Source organism: Stylophora pistillata, chromosome 7, assembly GCF_964205215.1.
Source record: "Stylophora pistillata chromosome 7, jaStyPist1.2, whole genome shotgun sequence".
Taxonomy (NCBI): Eukaryota; Metazoa; Cnidaria; class Anthozoa; order Scleractinia; family Pocilloporidae; genus Stylophora; species Stylophora pistillata.
In genome coordinates, this window is record NC_142525.1 from 16,718,276 (window position 1) to 16,734,519 (window position 16,244).

The following is a 16,244-nucleotide window of genomic DNA, read 5'->3' on the forward strand; positions in this document are numbered from 1 at the left end:
AAAAAATCTTACGTAGATTATGGAAGCAATCTGATCATAATCTGAACTTGTCTGATTAAACTTTTTCCACTGAATAAGATAAAATGTCTGACTCTTGGTCTGTTCAGCAGCAGTTAGATTGAACTTCCATTTGAGTGAATCGTCTTCTCCTTTTGTTACAAATTTTGGATTGGCTGGTTGCGAAGTCCAATTCAACGATTCTGAAGTTTAGTAAAATATATATTCTTAAGCAAATGACTTTTTTTTGAGATTGATAGCGACATAGAAAATTTATCAGTGCTTAAGAAATGAATCAACCCGGAAATCATAATTATCTCTGCTCACTCTCCCTCAACACTGACAGACGCGAGATAATTGTCCATTACTAATCAAAATTGTTTTGTGCAACTTCATCCCATCATCCTGCTGATGGAGAATGCACGACGCTTCAGGGAAGGTGTCCTGTCTCGCATTTGAATTATTCATCGACTGCGTGCATTGATGCAAACCTTAAAACAACACTGCTACAGCGCCAGATAATTTTTCAAATTTCACATAGTCGACGCATTCGTTTAATCCACACAAGTGATTAAGCAACCGATTCCCTTTCCGAAAATAACAGATTTCCGTCTCCATTCCAGCGATATGTCCACTAACGATGTTTCACATCTTATACTTACATTCTAACTAACGATACCTGTTCTGCATTCGCATGAAAAAATATAGAAATATACCAACCCACCCATCCCTATTAGTAACTAATGAAAATAAATGATCTGAAAGATAATCCATAGAATGGTCCTATAAATCAAGTCCAAAAGTTCAGTCCTTTTTTTTTTCAATTCCCGTTCGGCGACGCTCATTGGACCTCAAGATTTCTTTATAGGGATCTTGTTTGGGGTGAATAAATGTTTTTCTGTGTTAGTAGCAATCCTTCTTAACGTAATGTGACAACAGCAACGTTTACAATAATCGTTTAGCTACAACGCAGCTTTGCATAACATCTACTAGAATGAAATATGCTTGAATGATAACCACGAAATGTTTATGTTAATTGACCTCTGGGCGCTTAGTTAATATGAAAGTGAATTTTATCCAGATGTTTCACAATTGAACCAAAGTCATATCTTTAGGCGATTAAATTATAGAGCTTCGTAAATTGGTTTAGAATAACGTATTTTACAAGCTGGGGCACCCGTTTTCTCGCTCTTCTCTGCTATCGACAGTCGTGGTGATTCTTGAAGCATAACAAGAACAATTGATGTAGATAAAAACATTTGCTCAACAAGAAAGTACTGTATATTAAAACCGCTGGATTTTTTTTCCCACCTTATCACAGAGAACTCCTCATTTTACAAACTTGTAGCATTCACAAATAGGCATGATGAAAAACATTGTCTTAGATACCTTTCTTTGCACTGAATACCGTAGAACCGACAAACCAAGACCATTTACGGCGCTGATGCATTAATTTTTGGTGTCTGGCGTGAACATTCGTAAGATTTTGGATAATACTTGCGCAACGACGATGAACCAGGTTTAAAGTTATGACAGTCAATTCCTTAAAAATATTCAGGGTCACTTATGAAGCATAACCCTTACGAGCTCCATTTAGTTTGGATAAAATACCACTCGATACTATCAGTTTTTGTGTTCAGCTAGTTGCTGACCGTTCGTTAAGTATGGCGGTGATTTGCTTATTTAGATTTGTAAATAAAATCGTATAATGAATCTGCGATCGCATCATACGCGAAGAGCGACTTTTTTAGCTTTTTTTCTAGCTCCACAACTATGTTCGATCGACGAATGACTTCTTTGCTCGTCTACTGCAATTTTTACGTGATGCTTACCATAATCATATAAAAGTGAGATAAAAACCTTTTAGACAGTCACTCACCTGAATATTGAATTACACAAAAAAATGAGATGTAATACGAAACGATAAGTAACTCCATTTCAGCTATTATAGCTCGCAGGATGGCTAAAAGCTAGATTAGTATTTGTATTTATATCACAAGTCTTCTAGTGAAAATAATTTCCTCTTCCGTGACAAGACCAAGATTACGTGATAATAATTACCCACAGTTCCCTAAGCACCGATTGACCTTTATCATCATTCAGTGTAAGGCAGTGTACCATGTCAACAACTGACGAAAGGTATTTTGAAATATATAATCCACCGTTGATTAAGGAAAAGTGCTAATTTCAGGTCAACTTCTTGGTGTCTAAATTGTTAAGAAAACTCAGACTTTTTAGAGCGTTTGATCGAGAAATTACCCTACTTGAATTCTAGTTAATAATGATAATAATAATGATAGTAAAAATAATAAAAACAACAATAATAACGATAGTACTACTAATAACAATAATAAAAATAATAATAATAATATTAAAAGGTAAATTAATCGATCAGCATGACCAAGGATATCAAGCCAACCGTGCAGTTTGTTATTCTCGTTTCTAATGCTATTGAGATATTGGTAACGTCCAAGGACGCATACATTTTTCGATCTGATAGATCGCACCTAAAGACTTGGTCAAGAGAGCAGGTGAGAAGGCGATCTTTTGAGAAATTCTTTGAAATAATTAAGCTATTTAAAGACGCGGTAATTTGGGATCGATAAATTGACACTTGGTTGTTTATCTTTTTTGCCATACACTAGAACTGCAATTATCATTATCGACGCGGAAGTGACCAGAATAGCTTCCAAATACTCTGGAGAAGATTCAAAGTAATGACGTATCACAACAGTTATGGTATAATGTTTCTTAACGATGCATTTTATTGTTATATAAAATAGTATAAGTTGTATTCTTAATTTTCCAAAAACATCAAAGCAGAGGTTGTATGCAATTAGAGCAGGCAGTGTGCGCACTCCGATAGCATTGCATTGTGGTAGTGTTATTTTCAATATGGCGGTTAAAGCGGCAGAAATCGGCAGATTTTGACTTAACATTCCGCAAAAGTTAGGCCGTTTCTTTTTCCTTTCATTAAAGGTAGATATAATTTGATTATTTCTGAAAAAGTAGAAGTATTTTTCGTACGTATTTGTCACGTATTCTATCGTTCTCAAGGACAAACGCAAGCACTGTTTTTTAGCATGTAATGTGAGACCAGTTTTGGAGAAGGTCAAATTCGTTGTTCGTCGTAGTTTGAAGCCTTTCAAAGATTTGTATGGCCACTTTGATCCTTCTTCAACAGCTCTGACTAAACGCGCTCAAACGCGCTCCAACGGTGCAAATGTTATATGCATTTTAACTGATTAGTGTTTGGGACCCTTTCATGGAGCGAAAAGGCCCATTGTTGCGTTTATTGTATTGCGTTACATAGCGTTACTACTGCAAGGAAATTTACTGTATGTAATCAATAGTGTGGTAAATCTACTTTCCTAAGTGAATGAAAATTGACTAATCGCGACTGTTGTGTGGCAAATCTTCTATCCCGATCATAGAATGAAGGACAGCTTAATTAGAGCAATAAAAAGAGTCACTTGATCCATGACAATCTCTACCTTGCGTGAGGCCTAGGCGACACGCCGGAACGGCTGGAAAGCAAAAAGCAGTCGAGCGTTGAAAGGTGCTGATAGGCCTGTGCGTCTCCTACCATTTGCTAGTGTATTTAAATCTTCTACCCTCAAAGTTTAGCTAAAGAGTCCATGATTTTGTATTTCGCCTCAAGTAAATTCGCAATTTCACTACCATCCATTCGTGGATGCAGTGAACCACTTAAACATGATGTAATTATTATTTTTTTATTGTCGAAAAGAAAAGAAAGATTTCAAATAAATAATGTTCGTCGTCTTTTAATTCGTTAATATATATTGATCTTCATAGTCAATAATCATACTCTATCATCGATATCCTTCTATCAATTTAACCTGGAAAAAATATCATTCGTCATTCTTTTCTATATGCCTCTGAAGGTTCGAATTCTCTTTGCTTTGAAATTAAGAATTTCCAATTTATTACTGCCACGGGCGACAGATTATCTTTATTGGTAAGGAGAAACTGTAACCGCACAATTTTCAACACGAATCGAAACGACACGACATGACACGGTTAAAAACTGCAAACTCAACTAAATACACAAGGAAAGCTAAAACGAAAAAAACGATGAAAACTACATAATACAAAACTTACTTTGGCAAGAGTTCCATATATATAACCCCATAAAATAATTATGCATGCATTCCATTTCGTAAAGACTAAATATAAAGGTTTCTTTGCAACGCTCTATGCATAATTAATGATGGGGCTGTATGGAACTCTTGCCCTTACATTTGTTGCGATGTTGTGGATTTCCTGCCTAGAGGCTAAATACTTAGCTTGCAAGAAGCGAGTGACCAAAAAAAATCGAACACTGGACAAAATAATGGACAAAACTGAACAAACTACGATGAACAATATGGTTGAAATACATGCTACGTTACGTAACGTTATGTAATGACACAAAGAAAGTGCACAAAAAATTTTAATGCAATTAGCACCACTTGCACAAGAACAATAAACAAAAAATAATTCGTCAGCGATCTACACAATTTTTTGTCGGCAAAAGTGTACTTTTTTGACAGAACTGATCATATGTAACTTTACGAAAGACTGTATGAAAGCGTTCCTTGCAGTAATAGACCCTACTTATCTAGTAGGTAGAAAATAAGGCCTGAAAAAAATTCAGATCCGTACGGGATTTGAACCCTTGATCTCCACTATACCAGTACAGTGCATTACCAACTGAGCCAACAAACCCCTCGAAGGGATATAAATCAATGAATTTTGAAGATACGAAAATCGTGTGTGTACTGCGGTTTCATGAAATGTATGAAAGCGTTCCTCGTAGTAATAAACCCTACTTATCTAGTAAGTAGAAAATAAGGCCTGCGACTCTTATGTTTTCTGCTCTACGATGGTCCCTAAGCCTCATGCCCATGCTGCGGTATGAGTCATAATATTGCCATTTTGCATATATCTCAGTATCTGAATGCCATTGTTTTCAAAATCGCACAATAGGAATGCTTTCTCAATACAAAAGGAAATAGCTCTACTACGCATTTCTACAGAAACTTCAGTGGGACAAAAAAATTAAGAAATGACTTTACACTAGATTGATATCTTTAAACGGAAAATGTCTTGAACTTCTGTATAGCGTAATCATGCAGACAGGGTCAACTCCCAACTTTCCAAACTTTTTTTTATCATAAAAACATTTTAAAAATACCAAATTAGCATCGTGTGATTCGTGTCCTAGAAAAAAAGGCTTAAACTCGTACCCAGGACCAAAAGATAAGTAGTATCTGGTTTGCTAAAACTATCGGGCTTTTTGATCAAATAACACACTATCGTGCAGAAGTAACGTGCCAAATATGACATTTATTACCAAAGGGAATAAACAAGTTTATGCAGCCTGCGCCACGTTTAACATTATCCCGGATGGGTTACATCTGGGACTTTTAATGGTAGATACTTAAACATCCGAACATGTGATTTCGGGCCTCTTTCAGTTAAGTTTCGGTGCAGGGCAAACATTTTTCTGAAGGCTGAAGGAATTTGGACGGAATCCTCCTTATCTCCCTTCAGAAGGACTTCAAGAGAGGTGTCCATTTCATCGTTCAGTTAAGTAGGCTGTGTTTATTTGGATTAAGTGCAGTTAATCGCTATAACAAGTCATACAGGCTAATCACGTGGCGGCGGGCGAACACCACGTGTGCACGTCTAAGATTAGTCGGTCGTAAGTATTTAGATTGCAGGAATAGTGATCTAAACATCACTTGGAAGGCTTCACTTAGACTTGTGTGCCTGTTTTTGTTTAGTTGTATTTTTCGGACGTGGCGGTGTAGTGTGGATAACACAATCCAGTACGATCTTGAAAACATTCACAACACCGCCTCCATTTTAATTACCTTAGCTGAGACCGGGCCACTTGATTCAGGATAATACAAGCTACCAACGAGTTATCGGGCTCTATGCTCTTGTTTCACCTTGGCTAAGCCGTTAAGACTTAAATCGTATTTTTGACGCTGTATGGAGTCCTGTCCTAAGACGTAAAAGAGCAAATATTCGGCATAACCAACAAGGCTGAACTCACTAGTCCCCTGAAGGAAACATTCCACTGTGCGGCTCTAGGCAAATTACAGTGGTGCCAAGGACTAGCTCTAAACGCGCTTGTTGTAATACTTTCAATCGGCATGACACACTATCAGTTAGCTCGTTGTGTTGCTCCCCGAGACAGCCAAAGTGAAAACATTATTATTTGATTTTCCCAGTTGTTGTTAATTTTTGTGGCCAGGTTGTCACCTCTCTGGCTGTGTATGGAAGGGATGTACAATTCTGGTTTTGTCAGCATAGGTCATGATACTTACTCGACGGGAGTGTTATTGCTCTGTGCCATTCATGTACCATTTGTGCTGTTTCATATTTTGTATGCCTATAACTACCTTGTGGTATTATAGATCACTTATTTGTGCCAGATTGTTTTATACTGCCATCTCTCTTATTTTTATTTTATTTATGGTTTAACTTTTATCTTATTTATGGTTTAACTTAGGATTCCAATATTGTCTCCTGGCTAAGCAGTAGGCTGATAAAACCTTGATAATAAGAGCTTTACTTTTGGCGTAATTCTTTACTACCTGGTGCAGCACCTCAAAGTAAGAGCACTTTTTTGTCCACTGCAGTGCCATTGACACACCGTGTGCCTGATAAGGTCAAAAAACAAATATGGTCCAACGAGTATGTAGACTTTTCACTATTGTTAAACAATAGCTTTACTCAGTCAGACGATCATTATACCTTCCGGGTAGAGAAAGGTGAAGGTGGCAAGCCAGCTTTAGTTTTAGCACTTAGTCCTAAGTGACAGACTGTTCAGTCGATTGAACAACGGGTCTCGGCCTTTCAGGTGTTTGTTGCCATCTATTCAGAAAAAGCCCCTTACGATACCCCAACCCTCATGAAGTATGGGTCAGTCATTAGAGAATTAGCATCTCAGGGAGCCAATCGGAGGCTCTATGATGACAATTTTCGGAGCATTAGGTAGACACAGGGTGCTCCTTAGGACCAAATTCACTCTGAGCTCTGGCTTAGGTCTCATTCCTTTCGTCCCAAACTTAGTACCCAGCCAGGAAAAAGTAAAGAAAGGGGATCATTTATCCCAAAGGGATTTTGTTGGAAGTTCCACAAAGGAATTGCGTGCCCAGGATGTTCTTACAAACACCAGTGTTTCAGGTGTGGAAATAGCCACGCAATTTCCAAATGCCAACAAGCCCCCGAACAGCCTATGGGAAATACCGGGCCCAAGTCAACTTACCTCCGAAGCACTCCCAACTCCGGTCAAAGCTAAGAGCTTAGCAAAGTACTTATCGGGGTACTCAGAGAAGCTGCGTAGTTATTTATTAAGTGGTTTTTTACATGGCTCCCGTTTACATTATTATGGCCCCATAGAGAGCAGGTTTTCCAATAATCTCGTCTCAGTATCTGAGCACCCAGATCAGGTTTACTAAGAGTTAACTAAAGAGACCCAAGAAGGTCGTATAATGGGACCTTTTTCAGAACCCCCATTACCTAACCTTAGAATATCTCCCTTGGGGGTCATACCCAAGAAAGCACAAGGTGAATTTAGAATGATTCACCGTCTTTCCTTCCCCTTTGGTGGGTCAGTTAACGATTTTATCCCACAAGAGTTTTGTTCAGTACGCTGTGCTAAGGTCAATGATGCAATTCGGCTTATCAAACAGTTAGGCAGAGGTTGTACCCTTACTCAGATGGATGTCCGGAGTGCTTTCCGCATTTTCCCAATACGCCCCTCACACTATCACTTACTGGGAATGCAATAGGAAGGGGGAACTATTATGTCGACCGCTGCCTCCCCATGGGTTTTGCTAGTTTCTGTTAGATCTTTTAGGCCCTCAGTACCGCAATGGAGTGGGTAGCTCGCAACAAATTAGCGATACCTAACATCTGGCATATTGTGGATGACTTTTTGATTCTTGAAAAATCCCATGAAATTTTTGATGCTAGCCTTCAAAGGTTTTTGCAATTTTGTGATGACATTGATGTTCCCATGGCTCCAGAAAAACAGAAGGCCCTAGTCCAGTATTAACTTTTGCAGGCATTGAATTAGATTGTTTAGCCATGGAGGCCAGGCTTCCCAAAGAAAAAGTTGACAAAACCTTGGACGCAATTCGCTCTCTTCTACCCAAGAAAAGAGTACAACTGAAGGAACTCTAATCCCTTATAGGTTTCCTGAATTTTTCCTGCTCGGTAATTACCTCTGGCCGAGTTTTTATTAGGCGCCTTATAAATGTCACCTTAGGTATCAAGCATGCGCACCACAGAATTCGATTAATTTTGGAAACAAAAAAAGATTTAAGAATCTGGGAAACTTTCTTATAATCCTTCAACGGAAAGTATTTTTTCTTAGAGGAAGCCTGGTCAACCTCTCATAACTTGCAGTTTTTCAAGGATTCTGCGCAGTCTAAAGGGTATGGAATTGTTTCGGCAAGCATTGGGCTTATGGTACATGGCCAGACCCATGGAAGGCATATAATATTTATTTTCTTGAATTTTTTCCAATTGTCGTAGCCCTCAGCAGAAACACGAGGGTCCTCCTTTTTAGTGACAACGAAATGTGGCTCATGTTATTAATAAGGTAACAACGAAGGACACCAAGATGCTGGTGTTGTTGCGCACAATGCTTCTGATTTGCCTAAGAAACAATATCCTCTTTAGGGCGCGTCATATTCAAGGAACTAAGAATGTGTTGGCTGATAGCTTATCTCGTTCACAGGTCGATAAATTCTGAACAGTGTCACAGGGCATGGACCCAACACCAACCCCTCTGCCATCACACCTTCTACCCGAGAACTGGGAGATAGGCTAGCCAAGTTATTAGAAGCTAGTCTGGGTGTAACATCTAGGTTTGTGTACCGTCGCCCCTGGCAGATTTTGCAACAATTTGTGAGGGATCACCTAGGGCTGCAAACTCCAGTTTTTCTTCTTTCCGAACATACTCTAGCCTTGTTTATCGCCTTTTTAGCTGAAAAACCATATGCAGCCTCTACAGTAGTTAATTACATTTCGGCATTAATTTTTCCCCATCGTTTAGCTTCTCTGCCTGACCCCACTAAATCTGAGATGATCAAACTCGCATTGCGGGGTTACAGTAAAATAAACTCTTTGAGGGACACTCGGTTACCCATTACTTTACCCATACTCTAAAATATCATCTTGGCCTGCGAGCACACAAAATCATCCTTGTATAGCAAAAAATTAACTCGGGCAATGTATGCAGTTACTTTCTTTTCGGCCCTTAGAGTTGGGGAAATTACTTATCGGTACATTCAACCTTGTCAAAATATCATCAATATCAGTCAAATTACCTTCATGAAAACCAGGGAGGGTACTGTCACCGAATTAAAGATTGTGTTAAGGAACTACAAGCATTGTGACTCTGCAAACCCAGTAGATATTTTCCTTTACCGAGAGAGACCAATTTTCCCGGTCTGTCTTCTGTCAGAGTATATAACTATTCGGGGACAATTTGCCGGACTTGTTTTCAGTTGGCCAGATGCCTCCCAATATCTCGATCTTTCTTTGTGACAGCATTCGAGGAAGACCTTCAGTTTTGTGACCTGGATAATTCGCACCATAAGACTCATAGCTTTAGGATCGGTGCTGCTTCCTGGACAGCAGCAAAAGGTATGTCGGACACACAGATCAGGGATTTTGGACGCTGGAAATCTAATGCATTTCTGCGATATATACGAATCTCCACGATGGGGTCTCTGTCAGCCTTTCATGGCCATGTGTAAGTCAGTACCGTTTGCCTATGCTTGCAAGAGGGATACCACATAGGCATAGTAGACTTTCCCAAACATGGTACAGATCTGGTGTGCAGGGGCCACTGGTATCTGTGTTATGTTTGTCTTCGCATTACAGTGAATATGGAATATTAGAGTATGAACCACCTCTTAGATTTACATATTAGGTAGGGCCTACTTAGGAGCAGTTGTGCAGGGGCCAACTGTTCCTAAAATGGCACATGTCCTGAGCATAAATTGAATGTGTAATCATAATCCGCTTTAACTTAGGAATGGCTGCTTAGCGGGGGCCAGCAGTTGGGCCTTTCGGATAGAATTATTTGGTAGTGCCTCCGATCCACTTCTCTTGCCTGCCAGTAGGTTAACGTTAGGTTCATACAGTAATTCAGTTAACGGTTTGTCGATTCCTTCTAAGATGACATGCTTGAGGGGCGGTTGTGCAAGGGCTAACAGTTTCACAAGCATGATCATAATTTCATTAGTATTAAAATAGCATTAGAGACTAGCTTTCAGTCTATCAATCCCGCCAAGGGACACTAGGCTGGTTTACTTGCCAGTTTAATCACGTTGGGTTGTTACAGGAGTTTTTATTCAGGCACTGTGCATTGCTTGGGCTTCCAGTGGGGCGGCCCTGTCTCTCGGGTCGATCAGGGATTTTGCGCGTTTGCCCTCACCTTTGCTGGGATTAGGTTTGTATTTCCGGTTTTACTGTAACTTGATTTGGTATTAAAAATAAACGGCCACTCAACTGAGTGGCAAAATTACGGCAAATAAAGGTTGTCCGTTTAATTCTCCCAGCAAATCGAGCTCACCCCTAGCTATGCACAGTGTAAAACACTTGGTTATAAGCAAGCGAGCAAGAGGCATAAATAGTTTTAAAAAGAATTCTGCTCATTTTACTAATACTTCTAATAATTTCAGTGTAAAAGTATTTAGAGTGGGTATCACAAACAAATATAGCCTTAGCAAAGCAATATTATGCGCATGATAGCTTTCCTCCAGGCAGGTGGGTGTCGCGGCAAAACAGTTTCTTAAAATTAACTAACAAATTTACACAACTAAGGCCTTCCGAGCGAGATCAATTTGGTAAATACGATTCTTTCTTGGAAGGTACGGTTACGGTACAAAGATAACAAAACGCGTCATCTGATGTCAGAACGCTTTCCTGCTTTTCGGAATTTAGCTTGAAATAAACCGATCACAAATGCTTAATTAAGTCGAGCATACGTGTAAGTTCTTAACAAGTTAACGGGAAATACGAGAGTATACTTTATCGGTAAAACGACTGAAAAAACATAATAGCGGTTTACCGTTTAAGAATATAAAAAGGACAACGTAATCGTTCAATGCAAAGATGATTAGTCCCTGAAACTTGTTGCGGCAAAGTGTTCAAATCGTTAGCCGATCTTACACCGTGGACGTGCATCAAACTACACTGTTAAATCCTCGACGTTTGCGTACAATTGGTTGTCGTACATACTCATGTTGATTAGCCTCTGCAGAGAAAAAAAAAAGAAATAATCAGCGTCAAATAAAGACAGGGTTCCTCATTTATTATAAATAGTGATCCTCATGAGCGGTAAGCTTTCACACAAATTCAAGAAGAATGGTGTGATACCACCAGAGGAATAACTGGTAGAAATACGCAAGGTAAGCTTGTTAGCTCGATGATTTCCCCTGACGTCATCAACACATACTTTCAAACCATCAACAGTGATGACGCGTATGAGGCTCCTACGCGTCTGCAAATGCCAGAAGGAACCCTTCTCCCAGCTGCGAATAAATGTGATATAAGAACCTACTGACACACCAGAAACGAACCGCTTTGGGGCCTGATGAGTTTCCTTACTGGCTTTGGCGCGATTACTCTCCCCATCTGCACCAGTGATCGCCAAAAATTTTTAATTGCTCACTCAAGCACCAAAAAATTCCATTCTTGTGGAAACAAGCAAATGTCTCGCCCATCCCTAAGGAATCTCCTCTGACTGAATGCGATCAACTCAGAACTACCTCATTAACCAACATCACAGAATCTATGAGCGTCTTGTCTGCAAACAAGAACTATCTCCTTTCCTTAAGTCAGCGATTGGACCTGACCAATTCGCTAATAAAAAGGGACACAACACAACTATAGCTATCATTTTTGGCTTGCGCAACTTGACACGAGTGCGGATTTTGTCACAGCCTTTTCATTTGATTTTAGGAAGGCTTTTGACTCAGTCTCCCATCGCGTTCTGTGCAAACAAGATGATGTCGTATGACATTAAAAACTGGATAATGAGCTTCCTGTGCGATCGCTGACAGAGCGTAGGGGGTTGATGGAGTGGTTACCAGTTCCCTCAATAACAATAGAGGGGTTCCACAGGGGACTGTGCTTGGACCCTTAGTGTTCTCCTTCATGGTTAAATGACATCAAACCTGTAACCCCCCAAACCCTACTGATCAAATATGATATCCCAATTGGCCTCAATCGCACTGATTCATTACATCAGGAAGTAGCAAACATCAAAGTTTGGACTGATGATAATCAGATGAAGCTGAACATGAAAAATACCTTTGAGATGGTTGTTAGGGGTAAAACCAGGATGCCCCTCCCAAAGTCCATGGATGGAATTGCTAGGAGTTAACTAAAGCTGTTTGGAGTTACAGCAAGTGAAGATTCATGTAATTGGGACACTTAATTCGAAAATATGCTTAGCAAAGCAAGTTCTAGATTGTACATACTTAGAGTTTGTAAATATTACGGCTACTCACTACAAGAGCTTACACTGCAATTTGACAGCCTTAGAATGTCACTTTTCACCTTTGCGATTGAGGTGTGGGCTTGTGCCCACAATAGTAAATATCTCTCCCAAATTGATAGGTTTTGTAAGCGGGCTCCACGTTATGGATATGCCAGCAAATATATACCATAACTAATTGAATTAAAATCAAAGATAGGCCAGTATGGGAGAACAAAACTACTGATAGTAATCATCCCCTTGATGTACTGCTTCCACCCCAAAGAACAAGGAGCCGTAGGAAAAGAGGACACCCTTATATCCTGCCACGTGTCAGAACTGAACGTCATAAACGCTGTTAGGTGAACAGATGCCTTTTCAATTTTATCTTATTGTTATTGTTGTTGTAAATAGTTTGTAATTACTTTTTTTGATAGCAGTTGGTTATTTAAATTGTAAGTTCAGACGTATGACTCTGGGTATGTTTCTTTTGGTATTTATAACTATTCATGAATAAACAATTTCACTACTTTATGCCGTCGTTGTTTCCTACTCTTTGTTGCGTCTTAATGCGGTTTTCCAATCATCTTATGTAGTGTTTATTACTACGAGGATCGTTTTCGTACGTTTAAAACCGCAGCATCGCAGAGATCATGGGTTCAAATCCCATTCGGACCTGATTTTTTTTTTAGGTCTTATTTTCACAATACATAAGTAGTGTTCATTACGCAAGGATCGCTTTCATACATATCTTATGAACTTTAAAATAATAATCATAGAGTACCGTTTATAGTTGGAATATTTTAGTTTGCTCCTTCGCTCGTGGAGCGCTAACTCCGGTGACATAAAAAAAAGATGGAATCCAAACTTGTAAATATGAAAGAGATGAGAATATATTACTAAGCTATCCAGGTAAATGCTGTTAAAGCTAAAAACCGTAACTAACTGAGCCTAAGCCAGTCGCTATTGCATAAAAAAGAACCTCTCATTTTGATCAGAATTCTCACCTTATGTTGGGTTTCCATGTCCTTGAGCTGATTTTTCAATTCAGTGAATGTTGGTCTTGTTTCCGAGTCATTTTTCCAGCATTTCATCATTACCTGATACCTGGTATATTTCAAATGATCTGTTTAAAATTTAAAGAAATTTTTCTTGTATGATTAGAGAGAGTGAGTTGAAAAAGAAAACTTACAATTTTTCATCGACGTGTTGTGGTTTAGGCATCCTATATCCCTCCTGAAGTAAGTTTGCAATTTTTCTTCCATCCATTTTTGGGTAAGGTGAACCACCTGGAAGAACCACAAAACCATCGAAATAAAATTGTAGCGCTGTAACACTACCCTGTGTAACAAAGATTGTAAAGGGAAGCTCATTGCGCTTGTCCCACTCAACAGAAAACATTGTTCAATTAAATGTAGTAAAGAGCAAAAGACATTGTTTAATTAAAGATAGTAGAAAGCAAAAAAAAATCTAGTCTCATAAAATTCCATTCGATAATACCTATGGTAAAAATCTCGTAAAGCACAACTCCATAACTCCAACTGCAGAAATAAAAATCAAACGAATATAAATTAAGTGACTGAAGACATTAATACGACAACTAAGATAAATTCTTTCACAAAGATGGATAATTATCAGTTATACTTACACATCACTTTTGGTGGTATATTTTCCGTACAACAAGGCCTCATAAGCAGTCCACTTCACGGGAAGACGGCCCTAAATATTTCAAATATCGCTTTGTGAATCGCTTAAAAAGTAAGGAAAGCAACCAGCCAAAGACAGTATTATTTCAAGTTATACTTTGTTACGAAAAATAATGTTGCGTGACATGCATGACCCTCTGGAATGTTCGCGAAAAGTCATGGTTTGTTTAATTTAGTACATGATGTATTCGATTCTAAAATTGGTATATTTTGTAATGTTGCTATAATTAGACCCTTTTATGTAAGTAGGATAGGTTAGGCGAGGTTTTAACTAAGTTTTCACAAGCGAAGAGAGTTAGTCGTGATCAGTCAAGCGTGACGAGGCAGTGTTTATCGAAGTTGGCGGAGGTCGTGTGTATTTACAAGTTTATTGAAGTTGGCGGAGGCCGTGTGTATTTTTCAAGTTGAGCGAAGTTGGCGGAGGCCGTGTAAGTTGATTGAGTTACGTGCTAGTGTAAAGTTTATCAGGTAGAAACTACGTTCATTTTGGAATAAGTCTTCTTGTTGCTGTTCCGACAACTCTGCGTTCTGTTTAGACTACAAATCGCCTACCACGTAAACATCGAACTCGTAACATACTTGTATAAGTTTTCCTCAGGCAGGGGCGTAGCCAGGATTTTTCAAAGGAGGGGTGGGGGGGGGGCGGTCAAAGAGGCTACTCACCATTTACACCGCGTATATCAGCGGGCTCAGTCGTATTATCGCGGCATGAAGGACCATATCAATGGCTTTTACGGCCAAGATATTGTCATGGCGTTTTCGCCACCTGAATATTGTAGGTTGTTTGCTCTAAAGAAGACCTACCAAGGAGGGATCACGGGCACCCCAGGACCCCCCCCCCCCTGGCTACGCCCTTGTTAGGGTCCCATCCAAAGATTTCGTGACCGAAGTTTGGAATATATCAGCTATATCACAACAATAATTATAAAAGATCATTAGATGGAACGATATGTTAATGAGTAGTATCGCCCCCATCTCCCCTCTTTCTTGATTACCTTAGTCTTTCGTTCATAAATATTTTTTTCCTGCACATCTCTGGCCATTCCAAAGTCTGTCACTTTGCACGTTTCCTTTTGTCCAACCAACACATTACGCGCTGCGAGGTCTCGATGGATGATCTAAGAAAGAATTGATGCTTCAGCAAAAATTAGCGAATACAGAAGAAAAGACCTGAACTGAATCGGTTCAGATAGGAAAAAAAACTCTAGCAAATACAACTTATGGTGTGTGTAGTTCACAGAATGCTCATATTAAGATTTTTATTGGAAGTAGAATTCTGTAATGTGGCATTTTTTGCGACCAACAAGAAATTTTGGAAATGTCAAGTCTTAATTCCTTTTATTCCTTGACACTAAAATGGATATTTAATATACACTCAGTTTAGGCTGAATATCTTAAAAGATCCTTTCCATTCCCGTCTCTGCCTTTGCCTACACAAAAGAAAACCAGATATTTCCATTTGATGGGGTGCTCTGGGAATGATGCAAAAATATCGCCATTTGCACATTGGAATAAAATTAAAATGATGGCATTAAAATTGGGAGGATTCCCTTCAAACAAATTAAGGCTTTTACAAAACGGCAAGAATAAGTTTACATTATCCGGCCGCGATCTTGTAAAGACAACATTCTATGAAGGACAGAGCTTAACTTCGCGATACACCTTACAAAAAATGATTCACAATTAAGTTTTTTTCCTTTAGGTTTTTAATTAACTTACAGATTTTGAGGACAAATAACTCATTCCATCTGCGATTTGCCAGGCAAACTTCATTAGCTGCTGTGACGTCAGATTTGTTTGTGGTTTGATATTTGGGTCTTTGTAGTATGTGTCCTTTAATCCGCGGCTCTTTCTCAAGTAACCCAGCAGATCCCCAAAAGGCACATATTCAATCAAAACCAACAGTGGCTCTGAAGAGATCAAACAAACAATATGATAAACTACTCTATAAAAAAACTGAATAACAAAAGAAATAAATTAGTAATCCAGTCATTGTTAATACTTTTGAACGAATCTTAAAAAGCAAG

The 16,244-nt window shown here is 39.0% G+C and overlaps 1 protein-coding gene and 2 pseudogenes across 1 annotated transcript in view; 2 read left to right on the forward strand and 1 right to left on the reverse strand.

Moving 5' to 3' along the window:
- The first annotated feature begins 6,161 nt into the window (after window positions 1–6,161).
- LOC111342758 (uncharacterized) lies at window positions 6,162–7,312 on the forward strand (annotated as a pseudogene).
- A 576-nt stretch (window positions 7,313–7,888) lies between these two features.
- Window positions 7,889–9,782, forward strand: LOC148726881 (uncharacterized; annotated as a pseudogene).
- Window positions 9,783–10,661: 879 nt separating this feature from the next.
- The window catches only part of LOC111342759 (fibroblast growth factor receptor 2), a 43,101-nt gene continuing 37,518 nt past the window's right edge, over window positions 10,662–16,244 (reverse strand). The window contains exons 12-18 of the mRNA XM_088727715.1: window positions 15,937–16,127; window positions 15,213–15,335; window positions 14,160–14,230; window positions 14,012–14,052; window positions 13,704–13,800; window positions 13,519–13,618; window positions 10,662–11,287 (exon numbers count right to left, since the gene is read on the reverse strand). Of these exons, the coding sequence (XP_088583841.1) occupies window positions 11,222–11,287; window positions 13,519–13,618; window positions 13,704–13,800; window positions 14,012–14,052; window positions 14,160–14,230; window positions 15,213–15,335; window positions 15,937–16,127 (689 nt within the window). The 3' untranslated portion in view covers window positions 10,662–11,221. The remainder of the gene's footprint in view (window positions 11,288–13,518; window positions 13,619–13,703; window positions 13,801–14,011; window positions 14,053–14,159; window positions 14,231–15,212; window positions 15,336–15,936; window positions 16,128–16,244) is intronic.